This window comes from Medicago truncatula, chromosome 1 (genome assembly GCF_003473485.1).
Source record: "Medicago truncatula cultivar Jemalong A17 chromosome 1, MtrunA17r5.0-ANR, whole genome shotgun sequence".
NCBI classification, from domain to species: Eukaryota; Viridiplantae; Streptophyta; class Magnoliopsida; order Fabales; family Fabaceae; genus Medicago; species Medicago truncatula.
In genome coordinates, this window is record NC_053042.1 from 27,981,975 (window position 1) to 28,006,877 (window position 24,903).

The 24,903-nt window shown below is 31.8% G+C and overlaps 1 protein-coding gene across 3 annotated transcripts in view; it reads left to right on the forward strand.

The window, feature by feature from the left end:
* The first annotated feature begins 4,832 nt into the window (after window positions 1–4,832).
* The window catches only part of LOC25483618 (ABC transporter G family member 22), a 29,630-nt gene continuing 9,559 nt past the window's right edge, over window positions 4,833–24,903 (forward strand). Inside the window, exons 1-11 of one of the 3 annotated variants that reach the window (XM_013612314.3) lie at window positions 4,834–4,981; window positions 5,305–5,682; window positions 11,750–11,823; window positions 12,327–12,562; window positions 12,756–12,911; window positions 13,024–13,207; window positions 13,528–13,836; window positions 14,515–14,802; window positions 15,045–15,329; window positions 15,597–15,704; window positions 15,783–16,426. In XM_013612314.3, coding sequence (XP_013467768.1) covers window positions 5,307–5,682; window positions 11,750–11,823; window positions 12,327–12,562; window positions 12,756–12,911; window positions 13,024–13,207; window positions 13,528–13,836; window positions 14,515–14,802; window positions 15,045–15,329; window positions 15,597–15,704; window positions 15,783–15,995 — 2,229 coding nt within the window. In that variant the 5' untranslated portion in view covers window positions 4,834–4,981; window positions 5,305–5,306 and the 3' untranslated portion in view covers window positions 15,996–16,426. Of the gene's footprint in view, window positions 4,982–5,304; window positions 5,683–11,749; window positions 11,824–11,967; window positions 12,100–12,326; window positions 12,563–12,755; window positions 12,912–13,023; window positions 13,208–13,527; window positions 13,837–14,514; window positions 14,803–15,044; window positions 15,330–15,596; window positions 15,705–15,782; window positions 16,427–24,903 lie in introns of those variants that run through there. The other 2 variants (XM_039826957.1, XM_013612313.3) reach the window with 2 other exon arrangements.

A 24,903-nucleotide genomic window follows, 5' to 3' on the forward strand; every position in this document is an offset into this window, starting at 1 on the left:
ATTCACCGTACCCCATTGACATACTATATATTTTATTAAGAACAAAAAGTACTCTTCACACACACCATTTTGGTATACAAAACTCCAAAACAAGTTTACCTCTTGTCTAGGTAATCTAGAAATTGCAAGAACTCAAATGTGTAACGTATACAAAGGTCTCTCTCTAACCCAGCAAATAGAACTTCGTTTGCTAGCTTTGTGTCGTATTGCAAGTACATTATTAGCCGGCATATGAGCCATGAGTCCATCCACATTTTCTTCAATGTGTGCACATAATGTTAAATTCATTTAATTCATAAATGTCAAATTACAAACAATTAATGCTCTCTCTCTATCTGATACGTCAAACTCGATTTGAACTAGTTGGTATTTGCAAGCACTATATGTATGTCTTTGCATGGAAAATTAGAATAATTCACAACATTAGTCAAATATGGCTTGACTTAACGTGCATGGTATTTGATCATACCCGACCTACATATATATCGTGCCGTCTTAAAGTTCCCATCATAAAATGTAATTTTAAAATATGGGACACGGATCCTGGGAGCTTAGCTCAGTTGGTGATATATGTAAGAGTCGGAATTCAAACTTCATACTCCACTTCTTCACATTTATAATGTGCGAGCTTTAATCACTAGACTACTTGACCAAAAATATGAGCCACACGTTCGGAATCAGATAAAAATGTCATATTTGTTATATCGGTTACAAAAATAACGATATTAAAACCGGTTTAAAATGTCTATTTTTTAATTCACTTGTTTTATAAGCGATTTTTTTTTTTGACAAAAATAAACGATATTCATTCATACAATGTCAAAGTCGTTAAAAACAAAAAGGATGAATTTATAAACATACAAAAAACAAAAAGGATGAATTTGTGAACAAACAACATCCATGTTAATAGCATAGAATGAAAGAGTATCTATACCTACAAATATGATTATATTAAAGTCTCTACAATAATCATGTCTTTGGAACTGCAACGTTGAATACGCCGAAGTCATTGATTGAATCTGCACTTGCTAAACACTAATCTTTCAACTTGAATCAAATAAACATCGCATTAAGATATTAAATTAAAAACACACCGCACAAAGACGAGAAATCAAAACAAACAAAGTCGTGTAAAGACAACGAAATCACAAAAACAAATAAAATAATATTGAAAATATGTTAAAATCACTTATTTAACTAAAAAAGAAAGAAAAACAATTTGGAGGTGATTTTGGGTCGAAATTGACCATAAATCACCGCTCTTCAATAAATCAAGAAGAAGAAAAGAGACGACGGCTAGGGTATTTTTTTTTTAAAGGAAGCTAGGGTATTGTTAGCCTGTATTTTCTCTTTTGCATTTCGACAAGAAAAAGTTGGCTAAAGCTAAAAAATTCTCTAAGTCCTCAACTAGAGTTGTTGATTTCGGCAGATATAAGAAGGCTTTCGATAGAGAGGTTTGATTCAATAGAATACTTGATTTTCAATCAAGTTCAAAATCTTTTTGAAGAGGCAAGTTCAAAGGTTCAGACACGTAGAAGACATGTGTTGAAGCTGTCGAAATGGAGTAGTTTATTGTCGTTAGTCTGGTTAGTTATTTTCTCTTATGTATATATAGTAGTTTTTCATAAGAAAAACAGATCACAAATCATTATCAAAAGTTCTAATACACAAAATACCCAACGTAGAGAGAAAAGAGTCACAAAATGTATATAAATATTTGTTGAACCATCTTTATTTCAATGCAATACAATTACTTTTTCTTTAAATTTTCTTTGCCCTTTACTTATTTCATGTTACTGATTTTTGTCGAAAGACAGTTATCTCCATTCTTAAAATAATTTTCTTCAACTTGTTCATAAATTAAACCATAAATATGATGAACATTCAAACATTTTCCAGAAAATTATTGTACAACATGTTCTAAAATTTCTAGTATTATCCTACAAGCAACATTTTAAAACTAGTTTTATTGTTTACCAAAAACACCGATAAACAGCTACTCAACTCAAACCAAGTTAAATTATATTACCACTGGACTATACAAATATTATTACCAATCAAATTTAGAATACAAAATTTTAAAAAAATCCTCTTTTTTAAATCGGTTACAAAAAAAATACTACAACAAGTTTAAAATGTCTATTTTTTTAAGTTAACGGATTTTTTTTACTCAAACCAAGTTAAATTATACACCCTCTGGTCACTAATATAAGCAAAAAACTACATTTTAGGTTTATTCATTTAATGATGCACATGATCTTTATTATAGACCATATACATCATTAAATAAATGAACCTAAGATATAATTTTTTGTTTATATTAGTGATCGGAGGTGAATCATCATACTAAAAAAACACTATTACCAATCAACTTTGAATACAAGAAGTCAATGCACGAAGTATAAGAGATAAGAGATATAGATGTTGGATGAACACTATTATATTAGCTTGTCACCAAGTAATAACAACCAGAAACTTGTTGTGTCTAGTTAGAATATGACTCTACAATCATCAATGGTAGAAACTTGTTTTGCCAATATACCAACGGGCATCTTTAGTGACGGTAAAAAAATGTTGGTATATATTACATATATCAACCGAAATTCAAAGTCGTCCGTTGGTATAACCAAAAACAATTCGCGCTCTCAATTTTTCACCCTCTTATAATTTTTTCACCGTTTTCTTTCTCACAATAACTCCATAATAGTTCCTCACTCAAAATCGATTCCAGATTGACATTTTCTGCAATCTAGTTCAAAATTGACATTTCTTAGACTAGAGGTGTGTTTGTTTCAGGTTATATTTGTAGATTCCTGAGAATAAAACGATAGAAATATATGTTTATGTTTGTCACAAGTTTACTAAATTTTATTCCCGGGTATAAAACGTTCCTGTAAATAAAAAAGAATTCCCAAAGAAAAGGGAGGGAATAAAGCTCCCATGAAGATGAGAATATATTTATGTGTAATTACCTATTATAATTCCTATTTTTATGGTTTCCAAAAATATTTTAATGTTAAGCAAACATCTTTTTTCTATATACCTTGAAATAAAATTCTCATCTTTATATTCTAAGGAATGTTATTCTTAAGAATAAATTTGTTAAACTTAAAACAAACACACCCTAGAAGCTATTCTTCCATGGAAGAGCTTTGAAGCAAACCTCAGATTTCACATTCAGCCGCATAAAGGTTCATATGACAGCAATCCACTCTTTACATTACAAAACAACCTTGATCATCTCTTACACACTTCCAATACCTGAATATTGTTGTTGAAATGTGTGCACTTAAAAGAATCCAATTTATGAAAAGAGTTTGAATAAGATGGACACTCCATGCACTTGTATTCTTATCAAACAATTAGTTTCATATAGGACAATGGAAAGTAGTTGGTGTGGATGTTAGAACCCGAAGGTTACTCCCACAAGTTAATCAAGGATGACATCCATTGTTGTCAAAATTCCAATTTAAATTCTAAAATTTAAGATTTTACAACTTTATTCACCTTCAACGATTCAAATTTATATTAGAATCCCAAAACAAACAAAATCCTTGTAAAATCACATCAAAGTCGCGAAAAATGGTGAAACCCGTGCAAAATCGCAGGATTTTAAATGATTTTGAAGGATTAGGTTAATTTTTTTGATAGGGGTCAATGTTGACCTGGTTCATCAATTGACCTGATTTGTGCTAGTGACCCGGTTCTATAAATACATAAAAGACCAATTTTTTTTATTCTTTTACACTATACAGCCTCTTCACCATACATTAAGTTCAAAATAAACTATACCTGACTAGACTGTCTCTTCCCTTCAATCCATCACCCTGTAATTGACAATTTCTTCGTGAATTATGTTCGCATCTAGGATTTGCTTTAAGTATTTTGTTAGGGATCTAGTCTTTGCCTTGAAACTTAATAGTCACTTCCTCACTTATGATCAAGTATTATGTTAGGCATCTAGGATTTGCATTTTAAATATTTTATCTAGGTTGTTTATCATTATTATGACAACTAAAGAATATTTCACATCTAGGTTCTGAGTCATTTATGTATATGTATTTTGTGAACTTTAAATTTTGAGTCATTTATGACTATATGCAATTTAAAACATATTTAGCATTATTTTTGTTTTGGCTATATGCAATTTATGTATATGTATTTTTGATTGCGATTTTATGATTTTCGATTTTGTAATCCTATATCAACTCTACAAGTTGAGTAAAATCCTTCAATTTTGATTTTGTTATTCTCTTTCCACTTGATGTAAAATCTCAATTTTAACAACCTTGATGATATCATATGTTAAGAAATGAACCACATTCAATCTTCCAACGAGTCATCCTTTCAAAATTCATAAAAAAAAAGTTCTTTTCAAAAAGTTTAGCCGTAAAATTCTAACACTAATTGTGTGTAAGAAGGAATTGCGAATTCGAACACGCACCCTACCACATAAATTTTCTCACAACCATCCACTATCTAAATATCACTGAGGGAACATCATTGAGCATTTTTTAAGTAAAGGGGAAAATATGCATATATATTCAAAACAGCTTAATTGTATTCGGTGAAAAATATGCATCATTGAGCTGAATATTTTGAAATTGTATAGGGACTAATTAAAAGCGATTTTCAAAAATATTCAGTGGAATAAAAGTTGAAGAATTTTTTTATCAGAATTAAAAACGAAATTTTGAAAATTATAGGAACATAAGACATATTTAACAATTTTTTAAAGAATCTATATTAGAAACATTTAAAAAAATACACACAAGGATACATAGATGTTAATTACATGGAAATACAGGGGTAGTTTTGTAACTTTACATAGCTCTTTAAGCTCTTTATAAGAGGTGAGTCCACATGATGAGATATGCATGTATTTCGATTGTCTTTGCTTGATTATGCTTAATTAATTGGTCTCACATTCCATTTTCATATCATCTTCCCTGAAAGCTAGAAGCAGCTTTTACTTCTTAAGGTATATCTCTTCCTCTATTCCATTTTCAGCATAAAATGCAAAGGATAATTATTTCAACTATCTTCCAATATATGATATTATAGTCTAAAATATACTACCTACTAATGTTAAACCCTCTATTAATAGTTAATTAACCACTACTTCAAGCCTTAAAGTATATTACAATGTATGATGGATATCTCTTACTTACTCTTAAGCAATAATAATATCACTACTCTAAGCAACGATCAATTTGCTTCCATCATAATTTTTCTCCACTAAGATAAGCTTATCTATTGTTACATTTTGTTTAATTTGTGGGCTAATTAAATTTTTTTGGGCAGTTATGGAGAGAGGAAATACGATGGGGATATCTAGGACACAATCAGATCAGCTGGCGGAGTCGATGGTGGCGGCTCTAAAGTCGCCACAGTCGAGTGATCACTCGACAAACGGAGCATTGGAAGGGAGCGGAGGACTTTCGAGAAAATCAAGCCGGAGGATAACGGCTGCGTCGCCGGGCCGTGGAGGAAGTAAGAACTCACACATAAGGAAAACAAGAAGTGCTCAATTGAAGATTGATTTTGATGAGTTGGGTAGTGGTGCTGCTCTTAGTCGTGCTTCAAGTGCCAGCTTGGGTCTCTCATTTGGCTTCACTGGTTTCACTATGCCTCCTGATCAAATTGCTGATACCAAACCATTTAGTGATGATGATATGATTCGTAAGTACCTTCTCCATTTTTACTATACCTTCATTCATTAATTAAATCACTATATCAAACGTCCCCGTGAACATAGTTCAGTTGACAAGGACATGCATTGTTATATGCAGGAGCATAGCTCAATTGACAGGGACATGCATTGTTACATGCATTGTTAACCTAGCAAATGTCATACAACAATATATGAAAGTGTAGAGCACTAATTAAACTCTATGCAAATTGTTGAACATGCATGTTAATATGATTTTGTCATGTAAGTGTCTAAGTAATTAATATGACAAAATGTGACAAATGATGCATTAAGCATTTGGTATTGATTTAATTGGTTTTGTTAAAAAAGTACATCATTCTCTCTGTTGTTTTATTTTTAGCAAATATTTTGCTACATATATAGTAGAATTGTTATTAAATATAAATTCAGAAGTCCTAGCTCAACTGGCAAAATGCCGAAATTGTTAGGCCGGATGTCATGACCGGGGTTCGAACCCTGGTATCTCCACTTATGTGTGTGAGTTTATAATAGCTTTGCCATTTCGTCTATTTATAAAAAAAATATATATATATATATATATATATATATATATATATATATATATATATATATATATATATATATATATATATATATATATATATAAATTGAGAAAAGAAAAAAAGTTGCCCATGCCTTATGCTTCGTGCCCCTATGGTGACCACAAAATATATGTGTGGTAGGGTTGTGGGGTTGGTTGGTGGTCTATAATTTACTTTTGCAGATATGGGTGGATTTCTCTTTTTTGGTTAACAATGACAATTTATGTATTTATTGTAAAATAAAAAAAGACAAAATATGTATTCAATTAATTTATCATGAGAGTGACAATTGAATTGGGTAAGAGACTAAGATCATCCCAACAGAGCGCCCTAATTTAGGTTGCTTATATTTATTTCATATGTCCACATCATTCATTTTACGGTAATACTTAATAAGTATCACTTTTCTCCAACTCAACATCTCAAAATAAATTTTTAAATAGATCCTACAGATAATTTTATATCATTACATTTTAACAACATTTATTTATTTTATTAAGATTTATTAACTGGGACCCAAGAAAAATGAAGAGAGAGATGGTGCTTTCATAGCCATCTTTCTCCATAGCCGCCCATACATTATTCTCCACAATGGGGGTTCCTATTTAATGTGGTGCTAAATAGCACCATCATTGTGGATGGTCTAAGGGCGAAACAAAATCTAGTACGGGTGAAACTCAAAAGTCAAATGAGAAAGTATAACGATAATTATGGTTTCAAAGACACTCCATATTTGGAAATTGTAGTGCAATAAAAAAAAATTAATTGATAGATGGATGAAATAACAATATTATTTGCGTAACAATTTTAACATTTTTATAAGTTTAATATGAGTTTGTATACAATCAAATTTGGTGAAGGGATAATCAAAAAAATTTCAACAAAAATGCACAACCATTCTAAAACTTACAACAAATATTAATAAATTAAAAAATAACGATAGTGTTTTAAAGTTATTTTTTTATTTTTTTTTGTCAAGTAGTCTGACTCGGCATAATATTGTTTTGCAACTATTAATTGATTTTTTTTATCACCTTAAAAGATAATTCATTTTCTATATGTTATTGTTAATGAGATGAATTCATATTACTCTAAAAAAGTTAGTTTTTATGATATAACTTTTCCAGTCGTATTAATTGCTCAAAATAGGAATGATATATTTATATGATTTGGTGACTTTGGTGTAATTAAGACACGTAAAAGTACAGTACCCCTATGCTATTGGTACGTCTGTAGCTCAAAAAGTTAGTTGGGTTGTATTAGAAGTGAAGTCATGTGAAGCCACTAAATTTGGTCCCTCACTCATCACTCACTCTCGACTTGGAATTGAGTGTTTTTCTTTTTTAATTTAATACTATTATAAAGTTTGTTTGTTTGAAAACTATAGAAGGGATAGGGGAGACAAGAGAAAGTTAGGGACATATTTTAATATTCTTGAAAGTAATAAATAATAAGGGTATTATAAAAAAATAATAAGAATGTTTTATTAATACTGTAAAACGATTTATAATTTGAGACAAATTATTTTCTAAAACACCTTATAATTTGGCATGAACAAAGTACTATTTAAAAATCAAATAGCACATAAATTAATGAGATTCACATACATTTTATTTAATAAAATAATGAGTATTAAAAATATTGTTATTATGAGTGTTGCTTTTTCATTTTAGCAAGAGTGAGTGTTGCTAACCTTACTTCATAAATGATATTTAAAAATATATATATATATATATATATACAAGGTGATTGGAGAACAAGATGAGAGAGGGTGGAGTAGAACACATATTTTCAACATACTTTCTTAATGTATGTTGAAAATGTAAAAGAAATAAAGATATTCTCTTTTGAAAGAGATAAGATGAATGGAGAACAATTTAATTGGGTTCAAGGGATAGAAGAGAAAATTTAATGCAGCAAAGTTTTTACTATTTTAATTCTGTTTGATATGTCTTATAAGAATACTACAATATTTGAAGAAAAAAAAAAGAAGTAAACATGACACAAATTAATTATTAATATTTGTATTGAAAGTTGACATCAATATTGATTTGGGTTAAAATATTCCAATTCAATGGTAAAAGTTTGAACATATAACTTCATCGAACAAAGTTAACATTCAATTGAGAACAATTATAAAATGATCAATAATATCACTTTTAGTTATTGTTAAAAAAAAAGTATCACTTTAGTTAATAATAATTTTCACTAACTCATTTGGGGTTGGCTTAGTGGTTGGCTTGGGATCTTGGGGTTTGCTCCTCCAGAGGTCTCAGGTTCGATTCCCTCTGGTGCCAATTTCGGTGGGCTAAGTCCATACAGAGCTTGCTCTGGCTTTAAACGGGGCTCCCGCAAGTGGGCGGTGGGATTGGTCCCCTCGGATTAGTCGATTCTTGGATCGGATACCGAGTTTTAAAATAATAATAATAATAATAATTTTCACTTTTTCCAGACAAACTTTATAGCAGCTTGGTGGTATTTTTTACTGAAAATATCTATAATCATGAAACCTCAAATTTCATATTATTGTTTTTAGTAAAAAATAACACCTAAATCACATCTTATTTTTTTGTTTGAATGGAGACAATATATGATTGTTGTTGTTTCCACATCAAAGGATTCTAAGAAACACCACGAAAATACCAAAATAACCTCATCGACAGTTAACTACTGATGAATGTTAACCGATGATAGTTAAATATCAATGAAAATTGAGATTAAATTTGTTATTTTATGGTGTTTCTTAACCTTATGAAAAGTGTAAACATCAATTTTCACAATATATTGAGAAAAAGACCAAGGCCCAATAGGGCCCAAATCAACAAAATATAAAGAGTACAAGAAGGGGGGGATTTGTCCTATCCACAGCCCCTTCAGAATTGTTAGTAACATGCTTAGCCAAGCTCCCATTTCTATTTGCATAATTGCTCAACAAGCTCCTCAAATGGTTACATTGATCGGATCGTAACTCATGATAGACATTTCTCGTGAGTAAATTCCAATCGAATCGTAACTTTTTATCTACAAATTACAATCGAATCGTAACTTTTTATATACATTTTGTTGAAATTGTGAACAAGTTGAAGAGTTTATTGAACAATCACCTTGTATCAACAAAAAGAAGGTAAGTAAGTTTTGTCGAACCATAAATTTGAGTTTAATTTTTTTTTTTTTTGAAAGAACAAAAATATTCCTTTTCTGAAGAAAAACAAAACATTTATTTTTTGAAGAAAAGAAAGAGGTTTAAAGGGGCAAACAATAATTGAATCATGCACTTAGGGTATATGTCTATATCATTGTCGGATCCTACATCCAACAACCACTAATCAGAATCTCTTCATGTGTATCATTGATACTCCTTCTGAATATATAAAAGAATTGTTGAAAAATAAAATCAAAACTAATTAAAGGGTAATTAATTAGAAAATAATAAAATGAATTACATGATAGAAATAGTTAATTTTACTTATATTAATTCAAGATCAACAAACATATTTTTTGTTATTTATACTTGAGATGATCATATAGAGTAAAGTACTAGCCAGCACATGAGTCATTTTCGTTAGAGTAATAATTATACACATGCAAATTGATAATTGCATACATAGATTTTAAACACATACGTTCTGACCAATTAATGTACAATTATTGTTTCATATGTATGCTCCAATTTCCACTCTTGATGTGATTTAGGTATGACTTTTCTCATCAATCTTTTTGTCTTTTCTTTTCCTTCCAATTCCAATTTTATTTCTATAACAAGAATCAAGTTGCATTTCTTTTCAAGCTACTATTTTTGCAAGGTAGACATGACCCATTTTGTTGACTATGTGTGGTCATAAAGGACCAATTATATATTAATTAGGTCGTACTTATGGGTCCTCCGCAGTCACCTAGTGGTCATGTTGGATCTATGGTTAAGATCATATTGTTCATATTATAAGTGCTTTATAGCTTTATTCGATTTGTGCATTTTATCTTTGCATAAGGGTCATGTTAATCTTCTATATATTGTTCCAATTTTATCAGATATTTTGAAAGAGACACACTTTATAGTTTCGCAAAATCATGTGGTTCATCGTGATTTTTAAATATATCACAGTTCAACCAAACATGCACACATCTCTCTATATGAATTAACGATGAGCTGTTTAATAAGATTTAACAGTTAAAATTACAAACTAGGCCAAAATATGACCACACCACAAGGAATCCATTTCCCTTTTGGACTTGTCTCTTTTTTTGTTTTACCCTTTCATCTTCCTTTCTTTTGGGAGAAAAAAAGTGAACATTGTTTCAATCATTAATGGTCCCTCAATTAATTTGAGATTGACTTTTATGTAGTGAACTTGACTTCACAATTACCACTTGTCTTGGTCAATCTCATCGTCTCATAAACATCACGGTCCATGTTTGTCTTCCCACTTGTGTTTTCATGAGAATCAGTCTAGAACTCTAGCTCCAAGGGTGCACATAATTATTTCCAATAATATTATTACGTATTATTATTGTTATTTGGAGATAAAGATACAATTTTGTTATATGACAAAGATATAAATATTAAAATCATATGATTTTGATATGTATTACTTACCATTTTTCTCTATCATAATTTTTTTATTTATTATAACTTGCAAGTATCCTATTAAATTTCACTTGTGGTCCTTTAGTTTAGTGCCAAAATGCTCAAATTTTACTTCAAAGCATAAGTTCCATCTCTATTTTGTGAAAATAGTTTGGGTGTGATTATGTCAATATTGGACCGTATGCATTGCATGGCATTAATTACACTTTCAAAGAGAATAGAGTAGTGGCCACTGTGGGCTGCTTTAAAATAAATATCTCAAATTATAAGTCGTTTTATAATATCAATAATATTCTATTGCAAATCATAAAATTTCTTCTTGCAACTCTTTTAACTTTGTTTTCGAATACTATTAATTAAATATAACTTTGTAAACAAACTTATAATTTCTCTTTCCTATATAAAATTACCTTCATTTTTTTTTTTTTGTGATGGCCGGGATTCAAACCTCGAACCTTGCATATATTATGCATTGTCCTTAACAACTGAGCTAAACTCACGGAGACAAAATTACCTTCATTTATTAATTTGCATGAAATTGGCAAAACGACTTATAATTTAAGACGAATAATAGATATAAATTTATGAAGGTGAAGGGTGCATATCCTAGCTGACAAGTTGTCCCCCCTAGCAAATATTGGATATATATATTGCACCCTTTTAACGGATCATGTAGTACTAGTATCTTCAATGATATCAGAAGCATCCATGCAAATCATTTTCTTCTAAATCATTTTCTAGATATCAGAATCCCTCCACATAAATAACACCACTTATGTTTGTTTGAGTAACCAAGTACTATAAGAAAGTGCATTTTTACACAATCTTATACTAAGTGAAACTCATTATAATTGCATTGTATAGGGCTTCTTGTTCCCACATTTTAAGGGCTAACTATGTCTGTTGCAGCTGAGGATATTGAAGCTGGACCTAGGGCAAGGATAAAGTTTCAAACTGAACCTACTCTTCCTATATATCTAAAGGTAAAAATAATACTATATACACATTTTACATGTCAAAAAGTTGCTTTTTTATTTTTTTAAAAAAAATATTTTTGTACCTAGTTCTGCCATGGCTCAAACCTTCAATAGAACATGAGATTGATGTGGCCATGTGTGTTTGAGCAGGCAAGGATGAAATGAAGCTTTCATTAGCTATCAAGAACACGGCGAAAGTAGAACATGGCTAACAATAGCATGGTCCATTTCAGCCTCGAACAAAGTTTCAAGATTAAAATAACAAGTGTTTAGTAAAAAAATGTAACTTTTTAAGTTATCATAACTCATTTGCATGCACAAGTTGTTCCTTGAAACTATAGGGTTTTCTCGATTTGATCGTCGCATTATAAAAATTCAAAAATGATCATTAATATTGAAAAATGTTAATCAAGTTCGTCCCTCCATCTGGATCTGTCATCAAATGCATCCTGATATTACTCTCTCCGTCTCACAATATGTGTAATATACTAATTTTGGAATATATGCAGTTCACTGATGTGACCTACAAGGTAGTACTAAAAGGCATGACATCAAGTGAGGAGAAGGATATCTTGTATGGGATCAGTGGTTCTGTAAATCCAGGTGAAGTTTTGGCATTGATGGGTCCCTCAGGAAGTGGAAAGACAAGTCTTTTAAATCTCCTTGGAGGAAGAATAAGCCAGCCCACAATTGGTGGTTCTATCACTTACAATGACCAATCATATTCCAAGTTTCTCAAAAGCAGGTTAAAATCCAATGCCAGAATATGGTTACTAGCACATATACATTTATTACTTACCAATTTACCTTGTGATCCTGCGCATGTTTGAATTGACGGTGAATTTGGTAAAATCACGATGACACCGTGATTTTATTGAATTGTTCTTTTATCAATAGGATAAGTATTGTACTTACAAGAAGCATATGATGACTTGCAGGATAGGATTTGTGACACAAGATGATGTTTTGTTTCCTCACCTAACTGTGAAAGAGACATTAACGTACGCGGCTCGGTTAAGGCTTCCAAAGACATTAACTAAGGAACAAAAGGAACAAAGAGCTTTAGATGTCATCTATGAGCTTGGATTAGAAAGGTAAATGGTTGCACAATAATTATAAGCATAAAAATCATGTAAGCATTATAACCAATATATACTTTTTTTAGTAATAGAAGCCAATAGTTTTGTATTGTATGCATGAAAACAGGTGCCAAGATACTATGATCGGTGGTTCATTTGTTCGTGGAGTATCCGGTGGAGAGAGGAAGAGAGTTTGTATTGGTAATGAGATTATAATCAATCCTTCCATTCTGTTTCTTGATGAACCAACATCTGGTTTGGATTCGACAACCGCCTTGAAGATCGTTCAGATGCTGCAAGACATAGCAGAGGTATTATTAATTTGTTCGCATTGCCTCTCTTCATCATTGATAAAGACTCAGCCTAGTGTCCATAGCTTATCAAATTTGATTTTAGGATTTAATTCATATACATTGTTTGTGTAAATATCTTTTACACTATCAATCAATCTTAATCATCAGATCATTAAAAAATTTGACTTTAAACATAACTACTTCTAAAATCAAACATTTAGTTGTAAACCCTCGATTTTATCCATTCATATGCATGTAAGAATTTTTAATTCTTTGCTTTATGGATGAACCAGCACGGTATCTTCTCATGATTAACCTGTTGATTATATGCATGGTAGGCTGGAAAAACAGTAGTGACAACAATTCACCAACCATCAAGTAGACTCTTTCACAAATTTGACAAGTTGATCCTTCTTGGAAAAGGGAGTTTGCTTTACTTTGGAAAAGCATCAGAAGTGATGAATTACTTTCAATCTATAGGATGTTCACCGCTTATTTCCATGAATCCAGCAGAGTTTTTGCTAGACCTTGCTAATGGAAATATAAATGATGTTTCTGTACCATCGGAGTTGGAGGATAAAGTGCAAATTGGAAATGCAGCAGTTGAAACATATCATGGAAAACCATCACCAGCAGATGTCCATGAGGTAACCTTTCTTTTTTTTCATTAAGAGTTACTACAGCAATGTAGCAGCGACACGACATCAATCGACATGTGTCTGAGTCGGTCACCGACAGGAAACCAACACATCTATGAACTCACATTCAATCATTTCCATTTTCTTAAATTAATACCGATTTCTGCGTCTCAGTTTTAGTGTCGCGATCGGTGTCACTGACACGAAACCAACATATCTATGAAGTTACATTCAATCACTTCCTTTTTCTCAAATTAATACCGGTGTTTGCGTGTCAGTTTTAGTGCCGTGACCAGTGATTGTGTCAGTTATAGCTATTCATTCCACTATTCTATTGGATCTACATAAAAAACTCCTTAATAAGGGCTTTACTGCTAACAGATTACTTGGCTAGGAAGTTACTTCATCAGCATCTTATGGTTAAATGAAATTGATATCATTGTCGAGCCTTATATGTTGCGAAATATTAAAACTTATGCATTTGGTGCAATTGATTGGAGTTTCATTTCATCTCCAATTGTTTGACATGAATGTTCAGTTACATCGAATAACGATGTTCTTTCTTTCCATTTAATAATGCTGAAGAAGATAACGAATCATATTTAAGTACAAAGCATCCATGAGTAAATGAATCACTTTATACATCAATCAGGCATTGACAAAAAATTTCAATGTGAATTTTAACAGTATCTAGTGGAGGCATATGAATCTCGAGTTGCGGAAACAGAGAAGAAAAAGATAATGGTTTCTGTACCTCTAGATGAAGATTTAAAGGCCAAAGTTGTTTCTGCTAAAAGACAATGGGGAGCAAGATGGGATGAACAATTTTCCATACTTTTTTGGAGAGGAATCAAGGAAAGGAGGCATGACTATTTTAGCTGGTTAAGAATCACACAAGTTTTATCCACTGCAATCATCTTAGGATTACTCTGGTGGCAATCCGATGCTAAGAACCCAAAAGATCTGCAAGATCAGGTAAACTATTTCTGTTAGACCGAAAAAACCATAGTGGTTATAAGCGCTTTTGCGTCGTTCGTGAAAAGACCTTAAGTGTTTATTGAATAAAAGTTTACATATAATCGCTTAATTAAAATGTTTATCCAAACAAAGCCTATTCAAGTACATATGATAAGACAAAATCAACTATAAATGAGCTCTTTCAAACACAGCCTAAGACATGAGCATCTTATGATAAAATGTTAATGTTTTGGTTTCAGGCAGGATTACTATTCTTTATTGCGGTGTTCTGGGGATTCTTTCCAGTTTTTACAGCAATATTTACATTTCCTCAAGAAAGAGCCATGTTAAATAAAGAACGTGCAGCAGATATGTACAGATTAAGCGCATACTTCCTTGCTAGAACAACGAGCGACCTTCCATTAGACCTGATATTACCAGTGCTTTTTCTCCTTGTTGTTTACTTCATGGCTGGTCTAAGACTAAGTGCTGCTCCCTTTTTCCTCACCATTCTTACTGTTTTCCTCTGCATCATTGCAGCTCAGGTATGCATTTCTGAAAATACTATCAAGACAATACAATATAAATTAAACTCAGAGTTTTAAAAACCGAACAAAACAGTTCAGCTGGTTGAACCTTGAACCGAGCCTTTATTACTGTTTGGTAATATTGGCGATTCTATCACAATTTTACCTAGGTTTGAGCAGTTTAAGGCAGTTGAACCACGACCTAAAGGTCTCGCATGTTCGGTTTTTATAATATTGGCTAAAATAGCTAGCTTACGGTGCTAACAATGGCTGATTGCGAAGCAGGGTCTTGGACTTGCTATCGGTGCTACGCTTATGGACTTGAAAAGAGCAACAACTTTGGCTTCGGTAACGGTGATGACCTTCATGCTGGCTGGAGGATTTTTCGTCCAGGTAAAACACATACCAAAATTTACGATCAAATATTCCATTCTAACAGAAGAATTTAACGTATGGTCCTTAATTTTGCAGAAAGTCCCAATATTCATTTCTTGGATCCGCTACATGTCTTTCAACTACCACACTTACAAACTGTTGCTCAAGGTGCAATATGAACATCTCACACCTATCGTAAATGGAGTCAAAATTGACGGTGGTTTGACAGAAGTAGTTGCTCTGATTGCCATGGTCTTCGGTTACCGTTTCTTGGCATATCTTTCGTTGCGAAGAATGAAACTTCAATAGAGGATAAAAATATCCAAGAAAATTGCTTCATATCTGCGAAGTTCAAATGCAGGCATTATGGAGTACCAATTGAAATGCTTGTTAGCATTGGTAAGGCCGAAACTTCTGGCCTTTTTTTGTTCAATCATATGTATATTGTATTTCGTTTAGCATATTTACATGCAACAATGTGTGCATGTTAGATGTACTAGTCGATCAATACATAGTACCGGGAGAGTTTTTCTTTTTTTGGTGGAAACTGCTTGACTCTTTTGAAAATGTTTCAAGGAGTGAAGCTTTGTAACTGCTATAGTTGGAATAGGTTAAGGACTAAAGATCTGTAACTGCTATAGTGGATTAGGTTAATCTGGTTGCCACATATTAGTCAATTTTAAGTGTAAGCCGAATTTGACAGCAATAATGGTAATACTATCAGTCTTGATTTTGATCTCTGCGGCGAACACATTTCCCCTCCCTGGACAAAAAATTGTTGGTCTTTCTTGTTATGTTGTAGATGACAAGATAGTTGTAAACTATGTGATTGTAAAGCGATATCAATAGTTAAAATGAATATGACAGGGTGTAAAACGATCCATCAAAAAATATATCAAAGAAATAAAAATTAGATTTCAAGGACAAATACTGTCATTGTAAATCAACTTTACACTTAAATCCAATGAAAGTGTGTCGTTTTACGGCATCGCCTTACTTTTGTAACTTAGAAAATAGATGTTATTGTCGGACGTCAATGTAAAAACGATATACAGTCACAATGCATTCCATTAAACTTAAAAATCCAAGAAAATCAACCAAAGACCAAAGGTGCACCTCATCTACATTGGTTTTTCGCGTGTGGATATAAATCGCCTGATATAATGCATAGTTACAACGAGGAATATCTATGTATAACTCTTTTTTTGGTTAAAAGAAAACTGATCATACAGAGATCATTTACATTTCACAGCCCTCACTCACTCCCGAATTCGGATTCTTTGCTGTTATAGAAGCATGCATGCAATTGCATGCAGAAGCAATCTTGGCCATCAAATTCAAATCACAATGGAACAGCTCACAACACCAACCTCATAAAATTTTCTTTTACATACATCTCAGAATATAAGTTGCCCGATCGACACCCTAGTTCTTCTATATCTGTGTAAATGTGAAGAATCGGTTTCCCTCCCTAACGAGAAATAAAGAAATGTATAAAGAAAATAAAGTAATGTTATACAGGACAATACATGCCAGTGTTTTTAACTTAAGGGAGATTAGTTTTCATTTTAAAACTTAAGGGAAGTGAGTGCAATTTTCACTAAATTTAATTGAATTTATATGACTGATATCAATTAATAGAATCTTATAAACAAGGTCCCGTAAGTACAACTGAAATACTAAGTGCATGGACATTAGATACATGTTGGGGAGTTCATGGGTCAAGCGACAAACAACACAAACAATCCTCCAGAACAATAAGAGAGGGAGAAGTCACATCTCTACCCAAAATTTTAAGGTATAAGGTTAATAGGTCAGCTCTTCTATATATTCAACATTTTACACATTCATAGACGATCACACTTATAACCCAGAAATATGCAGGGGCATGAGTTGGGATCCGGGCTTCCCCACTTCTCAACGCTTTTTTTAGAGGTCCACTTCTCAACCGTTAGTGTGTGAGTTCGTTCGTCACCAAACTCTTTAAAAAAACTTATAAACGAGAGTGTTGTAAGAATGCTAGTTAAGAATCATTTGATATAATAAAATATAAAATATGCTGAGCTACATAAAAAGCAAATACTCCCTCCGTCCCATTTTAACTGAGTCATTTGACTCATTTCACACTTATTAAGAAAAAGCGTATAAGTGAAAGAGAGAAAAATGGTTTTGAATGCCCTTATCAACTATAGGTGCATTCTTCTTTATCATAAATGCAAAGTATAATATATTGAATTGGGAGTGGTGAAAGTAGTATTAATTAGTGTTATAATTGGAAAAAAGTAATTAATATTGCATTGAAAAGTGAAATAAGTCAATTTTTCTGGGACATATTTTTTTTACAAATGACTCAGTTATTATGGGACGAGGGAGTATTAAAAGATTTCTACAATTTCAGAATAATAAATATTTTTCTTTTCATCATTATTTACTTGCCAATTTGCAAGCAGTTTTCAGCCATGGATTGTGAGAGCTTTTGCTTAACCAATATCCGCAGCTACTTGATGAGCACATCATAACTACTGGGAACACTATGGCAATAACACCTTGCCCAGGGAAGCAGGTCAGAAGTTTTACGTCCACCTGTCACAGAAAACAAGAACATGTTAATCTAGTTTACTTAATCTTAGAATGTAGAAATTTGGGGTCTAACTCATTCTTATAAAACTGGCTTGTAAGTTGAGGATTGCCTCCTCTTTATAAACTCTTCTCAAGAGTCTTATACTATGTTGGGTCATGAGGGGGGCTCAGGAGATCGTCTACATCGAGGCTAGAACAACCACACTAGTGAGAGAGACACCACACTTACCCAAACCTTAAGGCAATGAGTTTATGGATCCCCTTATTTATAAGGTGTTCAACCTTTACTTTTCTATCCGATGAGGGACATATAACTCACAGTTGCATACAACATAGAACGTCGAGGAAATAATGGAGTACATGGTTAAACCTGACAAAAAAAACAACTCGTTCGAATTGTCAGATAGGGTAAATTTGAAAAGCAAAAATATATTTTATAGGCTTTTTTGTTTTGACTAAAATTTAGGGCATCTTAGAACATTGGAGAAATCTTGATACACGTTTCATTGGGTCCATCCAACTACCTCTAACCACCATTTCTTGATTAACGATCCAAAATCCAGCAAGCACAGGACCAAGACAGTTATGTTTAGGTCATTTTCGTTAAGAGATACACATGCAAATTCATATTTCTGCATACTCTTAAACACATGGTACCATTGTTCACACTAATTAATGTACAGTTGTTGTTTCATATGTTTGCTCCATTCCCAGTCTTGACGTGATTTATGGGACTTTTCTTTGCTGGGGGTGACTTCTTCTCATCAAACTTTTTGTCTTTTTCTATCTTCCCCCCATTTTCTTTCTATTAGAAGAAGCAAGTTGCACTTTTTTTGGTAGTACTATTTTTGCAATTAAGACATGACTCAGTATGTTTTGACTTGGTCTTAAGGACCAATAACATATTATTTAGGTGGGAAGTGATCAACAATAGACCACACTGTAGACCGATGCTTAAAAATTGTTCAAATACTGTCGAAAATCGATACCGTTCTCTAAAAGTAGAAGATTATGCATTTCACTTCATTCTTACGACAAATATAATGGCTTAATTGTATGTGTTTAAAAAAAACTAAGTAACAAATCATACATAATTAAATGAGCTGAATTTTGAGGTAAAATGTGTTTTTTTTTTGTTTTCCTCAAACTAGCGCTGATTAGGTCATTGTCTCAAACATTACAAAAGGACAATCATTAACTTCAAGTTTAGGGTACTGATGTTAGTCATCGTTAGAGTTTTGAAATTTTTTCAATTATTATTGATTTACCATTGAACTTGTCAAACTAGGTTGTAGTTATGAATCATCCCTAACAAAGTGTGGGATTGAAAATGAAATCCATACACTCTAGTGTGTTGGCTTGGGACTTTGAAATGTTTCCTCTCATGTCTAAGATCTGATTCTCCCTGATGTAAATTTCGGTGGACTAGTTTGACTTCTTACAAAAAAAAAAAAAAATTATAATCACCTAATCGGGACATTGGATGTTAGGTTAAAATCATATCGTCCATATTAAAAGTTCAACAAAATATATATTTCCTCATATGAATAAAAATCAATGATTGAGTCTCTAAAAAAAAATCAATGATTGAGACTATAAACTACATAAATGCATGACCACATGGAATCCAATTCTCAAGTAAACCAATCTTTAAGAACTTTATATTAATCTAATGTGTAAGTTTAAAATCTTTGAGTGCAGTCATCTCAAATCTCATGTTCGATTATCCTCGATACCAATTATGATGAGTTAGTTTGGCTTCTTAAAGATCATATCGTCTATATTATAACTTCAAAATATATGTTTCCTCATATGAAGAAAAATCAATGATTGAGACTAAACTATATAAATGCATGACCACATGGAATCCAATTCTCAAGTGTCCCCATCTCTTTCTTCTTGTTTCCACCTTTCATCTTCCTACCTTCTCGGAGAGTAATTAACATTGTTTCATTCATTAATGGTCCCTCAATTAATTTATTATTGACTTTTATGTAATGAAATTAACTTCACAGTACCATTTCTTTTTTGAGAGACTTCACAGTACCATTTGTCTTGGTCAATATATCTTCTCGTCATATAAACATCATGGTCCTTGTTGGCCCTTCTCCACTTGTGTCCTCAAGAGTGTCAATTACATATATATTGCACCCTTCTCATATTATCAATAATATCCATGCATATTACCTTTTTTTTTTTTTTAGGGAGCATATTACTTTCTTCTAAACCTTTCCTACATATTATATATAGTTCTCTTTAAATAACACCAACACCCATAGGCTGATCCCTAAAGAAGATGGGGTAGCCCTTGCTACCCAAAAAAAAAAAAAAATCTTAAATTTGTTGGTATTTATTTATATTTAGCTACCTCAAATAATAAATATTGAGCTAACCTAAATAAATTTTATTGCTAAAAATTAGCATAAATAAGAAAGGGACAAATTTACTACATCATTAATAGATTTATTTGTATTGGTTTGACGTTTTTAGCCTCAATAACAACTACAGACAAAAAACTCAACAACAATGGTGAGAAACAAATGAAATGGATAATAAGTTCTTGCAAATAACATATTTGTTTACATTTAAAAAACATTAATAATCTTTTTATCAAATAGTCAATTATGGATAAAATTGACTTCTTAAAATATATTTTGCCTTTTGGTAAAAAAAAAACGTCACTTTTTTTTTTTTTTTAGTATATACAACTCTCACAATTTTTAAGTTAAATTCCTAACATTTTGTTTAATTTTAGTCTTGTTATAGAGATTTTTTTTTTTGGTCAAGCAGCCTAGTGGCTAGAGAAATTCACCTTAAAGATGAATAAGTGGGGTGTCCGGGGTTCGAACCCCGGCCCCTGCACATATTGTGCATTATCCCTTACCAAATGAGCTAAGCTCATGGGGATAGTCTTGTTATAGAGATTAATACAAGACTAAAAACACTTCTTTTCTTTTTTTTTTTGTAAAATTTTAAAAAAATGAGACAAAAATTAATAAATTTTTGTAAGGACTAAACTTAAAAAATGATAATTTATGGGACTAAAGATATATTTTATCCTTAAATTTGATATGCTGATTTTAAAAATATTTTATTTTTGTTTATATTTAACCCCGAATAGAATTTTTGCTAGCTTCGCAGCTGCCAACTCCACGTATGTTTGTTTGATCGCTTAAGAACGTAGATTTTGCACAATATCACTAAATGAAACTAGTTATAATTACCTTGTAGCCATGACGTGAAATTAAGGGTTAACTATATGTATCTAAAGGTATAGCACATTTTACATGTGAAAAAGTTTACCTTTTTATTTTTTCATTTACAATATTCTTGAATATAGTTCTGCCAAGGTTCAAACCTTTAATAGATCATGAAATTATAATGGAACAACTCACAATTCCAGCTTCACAAAATTTTCTTTTAAATACATCTCAGAATATAAGCTTCACAAATTATAACACTCATGTCAGTGTTCTTAACCTTTTATGTGTTTAATTTATATTTTTAGTTTATGTCTTTAATTTTAGTCTTTGATCTTTGTCATTAGACACTATTGGTAGTATATATGTTATGTTGTTGTGGTACTTTAGTTTTTTTACCAATAGTTGTTATGGTATTTGAATTACTGAATTATTGCTATGTTTGGTTATGCTTTATAACTCCTAGACGCACGAAACTAGATGCTCCAATTTGGAGCTTCTACGTTTCAAGTTGAAAATTGCATTGGTAATTGTAAATTTGTAATTGACCGTAGCAAACTAAAGTGTACTGATTTAGAAGTTCATCCTAACATATACCAACAAAATGCATGTAAGTCGATATTGCAAGTTGCACTTAGGTTTACATTCTGATATATGTTACATATTTACAAATTATTAACCAACAAAAAGTATAAACCTAGGCAGAAAAACAACTCGTTTGAATTGTGTCATTCAAGAGCAATGACATATCTCAAGAAAAATAACATCAAGAATTCTTCAAGAATAAAGAGCAGCCAATCACAATGCAATTTGCCACAATTCAAGGAGGTGTGGCTGAAAAATAGGAAGTGAACAAATAAATCATGCAATTAAAAAAGGGTAAATTTGAAAAGAAAAAAATATTATAGGTTTTTTTTTTTATTTTGACTAAAATTTGGAACTTTTTAGAATGAGCTTGTCTTCCATAGTTACAAGACTTTTTTTTTTTTTTTGGTGAAGGTCATAAGAAAAAAAAAACTAATTAAAAATCGAAAGCATCAAAGTTGAGTAACGAAGAGCAACCCATCAGGAGGTGTCACCCAAGCTGTTACTCCAAGAGTAGAGTTCCTTCCCAACCTAGCCAAAAAATCTGCACATACATTGCCTTCACGGAGCACATGTTTGAACACCAAACTTAGGAGGTGATCCAACAAACTTGTGATTTTAGCTAGTAAAGAAGCATAAGCATGGAAGAAGTGAGATTATATGTCCATAAATAGGTTTATAATCTCAGTGGAGTATGTCTCACACTCAACATGCAACACCGAATTGTTTATCAAAAGGACCAAACCGTTATAAATTCCAAACAACTCAACAATAAGCGCATCGCCGCAACCATCATTAGATGAGAATCCAACCATCCAATTTCCTGTAGCATCTCGAATCAAATCCTCCTGAACCGATGACACGACTTTGGTCACAACTTCCATCCACATTGAGCCATAGTTACAAGACTATGAACACAAGTTTAGACACACTTACATATAAAGGTAAAATATAAAATTAACTTTATTATTACTTTTGAAATAATTAAAAGAAAAGATGTGGAATTTATTTTTGTGAGTATGCCTAAAAAATTTGTAGTTGGTCCTATGACATGCAAGAATAATCCTTTTAGAACATTGGAGGAGAAATTTTCATACATGTATGTATCTTTGGGGTCCATTCAACCACCTCTAACCACTATTTCTTGATTAACGATCTAAAATGCATGGACACCAGTATGAACAGGACCAAGACAGTTATGTTTTGAGTAGTGATATTTATACAACTTTTTAGTACAATTTTTATGACAAATTTGTTTTTCTCTTATTTGATTGGTAAAAAATAATAGAGAGAAAAAGAAAAGGGAAGAGAAAGAATAAGAAGATAATGTAAGTATGAGAGAGAAAATTGTCAATAAATTATTAAAAATGGTTATACAAATATCATTTTTCTTATGTTTTAGTCATTTTCGTTAAGAGATACACATGCAAATTTTTCATGAGTCTGCATACTGTTAAACACATGGTACCATTGTTCACACCAATTAATGTACAATTGTTGTTTCATATGTTTGCTCCATTCCCACTCTTGATGTGATTTATGTGACTTTTATTTGATAGGGGTGACTTATTCTCATCAAACTTTGTCCTTATCTCTCTCCTTTCCATTTTCTTTCTATACAAGGAGCAAGTTGCACTTTTTTGGTAGTACTATTTTTGCAATGAAGACATGACCCATCATGTGGACTATGGTCTATTGGTCTTGTAGGACCAAATTACATATTATTTAGGTGGGAAGTGATCAACAATGCACCACACTATGAACTAATACTTAAAAATGGTTCAAACACCAGCGAAAATCGATATCGTTCTCTAAAAAGAAAAGTTGACACAGTTCTCTTTATCCTTACGACAAAGATAATGGCTTAGTTGTATTGCTTAAAAAAAACTAGGTAACAATTATAATTAAATGAGTTGAATTTTGAGGTAAAATATGTTTTTTTTTTTTATTGTTTTCATCAAACTAGCGTTGATTAGGTCATTGTGTCAAACATTACAAAAGAACAATCATTAACTTCTAGTTTAGAGTACTAGTGTTAGTAATCATTAGAGTTTTGAACGGTTTTCAATTATTATTGATTTACTAGAGAACTTGTCAAACTAGGTTGTACTTATGAATTATCCCCAACAAAGTGTGAATGGATTGAAAATAAAATCCATACACTCTAAGAACTTTATAATCAAATAGTCTCTTGACTTGGGATTTTGGAGTGTATTCTCTCAAGTCTCAAATTCAATTCTCCCCCCGATGTAAATTTCGGTGGATTGGTTTGACTTCTTATAAAATGAAATTTTTTAATCACCTAGTCAATACATTGGATGTTAGGTTAAGATCATATCGTCCATATTATAAGTTCAACAAAATATATGTTTCCTCATAAGAATAAAAATCAATGATTGAGACTATAAACTACGCATGAGCACATGGAATCCAATTCTCAAGTGTCCCCATCTCTTCTTGTTTCCACCTTTCATCTTCCTACCTTCTCGGAGAGTAATTAACATTGTTTCATTCATTAATTAATGGTCCCTCAATTAATATATGATTGACTTTTATGTAGTGAAATTGACTTCACAGTACCATTTGTCTTGGTCAATCTTCTCGTCATATAAACATCATGGTCCTTGTTCGTCCTCCTCCACTTGTGTCTTCATTGCATCCATGCATATTACTATCTTATAAACCATTCTCTACATATTATATAGTTATCTTCACTAACACAACATATATTTGTTTGATTGCTTAAGAACTTACATATTTTTGCACATTATCACTAAGTGAAACTAATTATAATTGTCTTGTATAGGCCACTACGTGAAATTAAGGATTAACTATGTATATTGCAGCTGAGG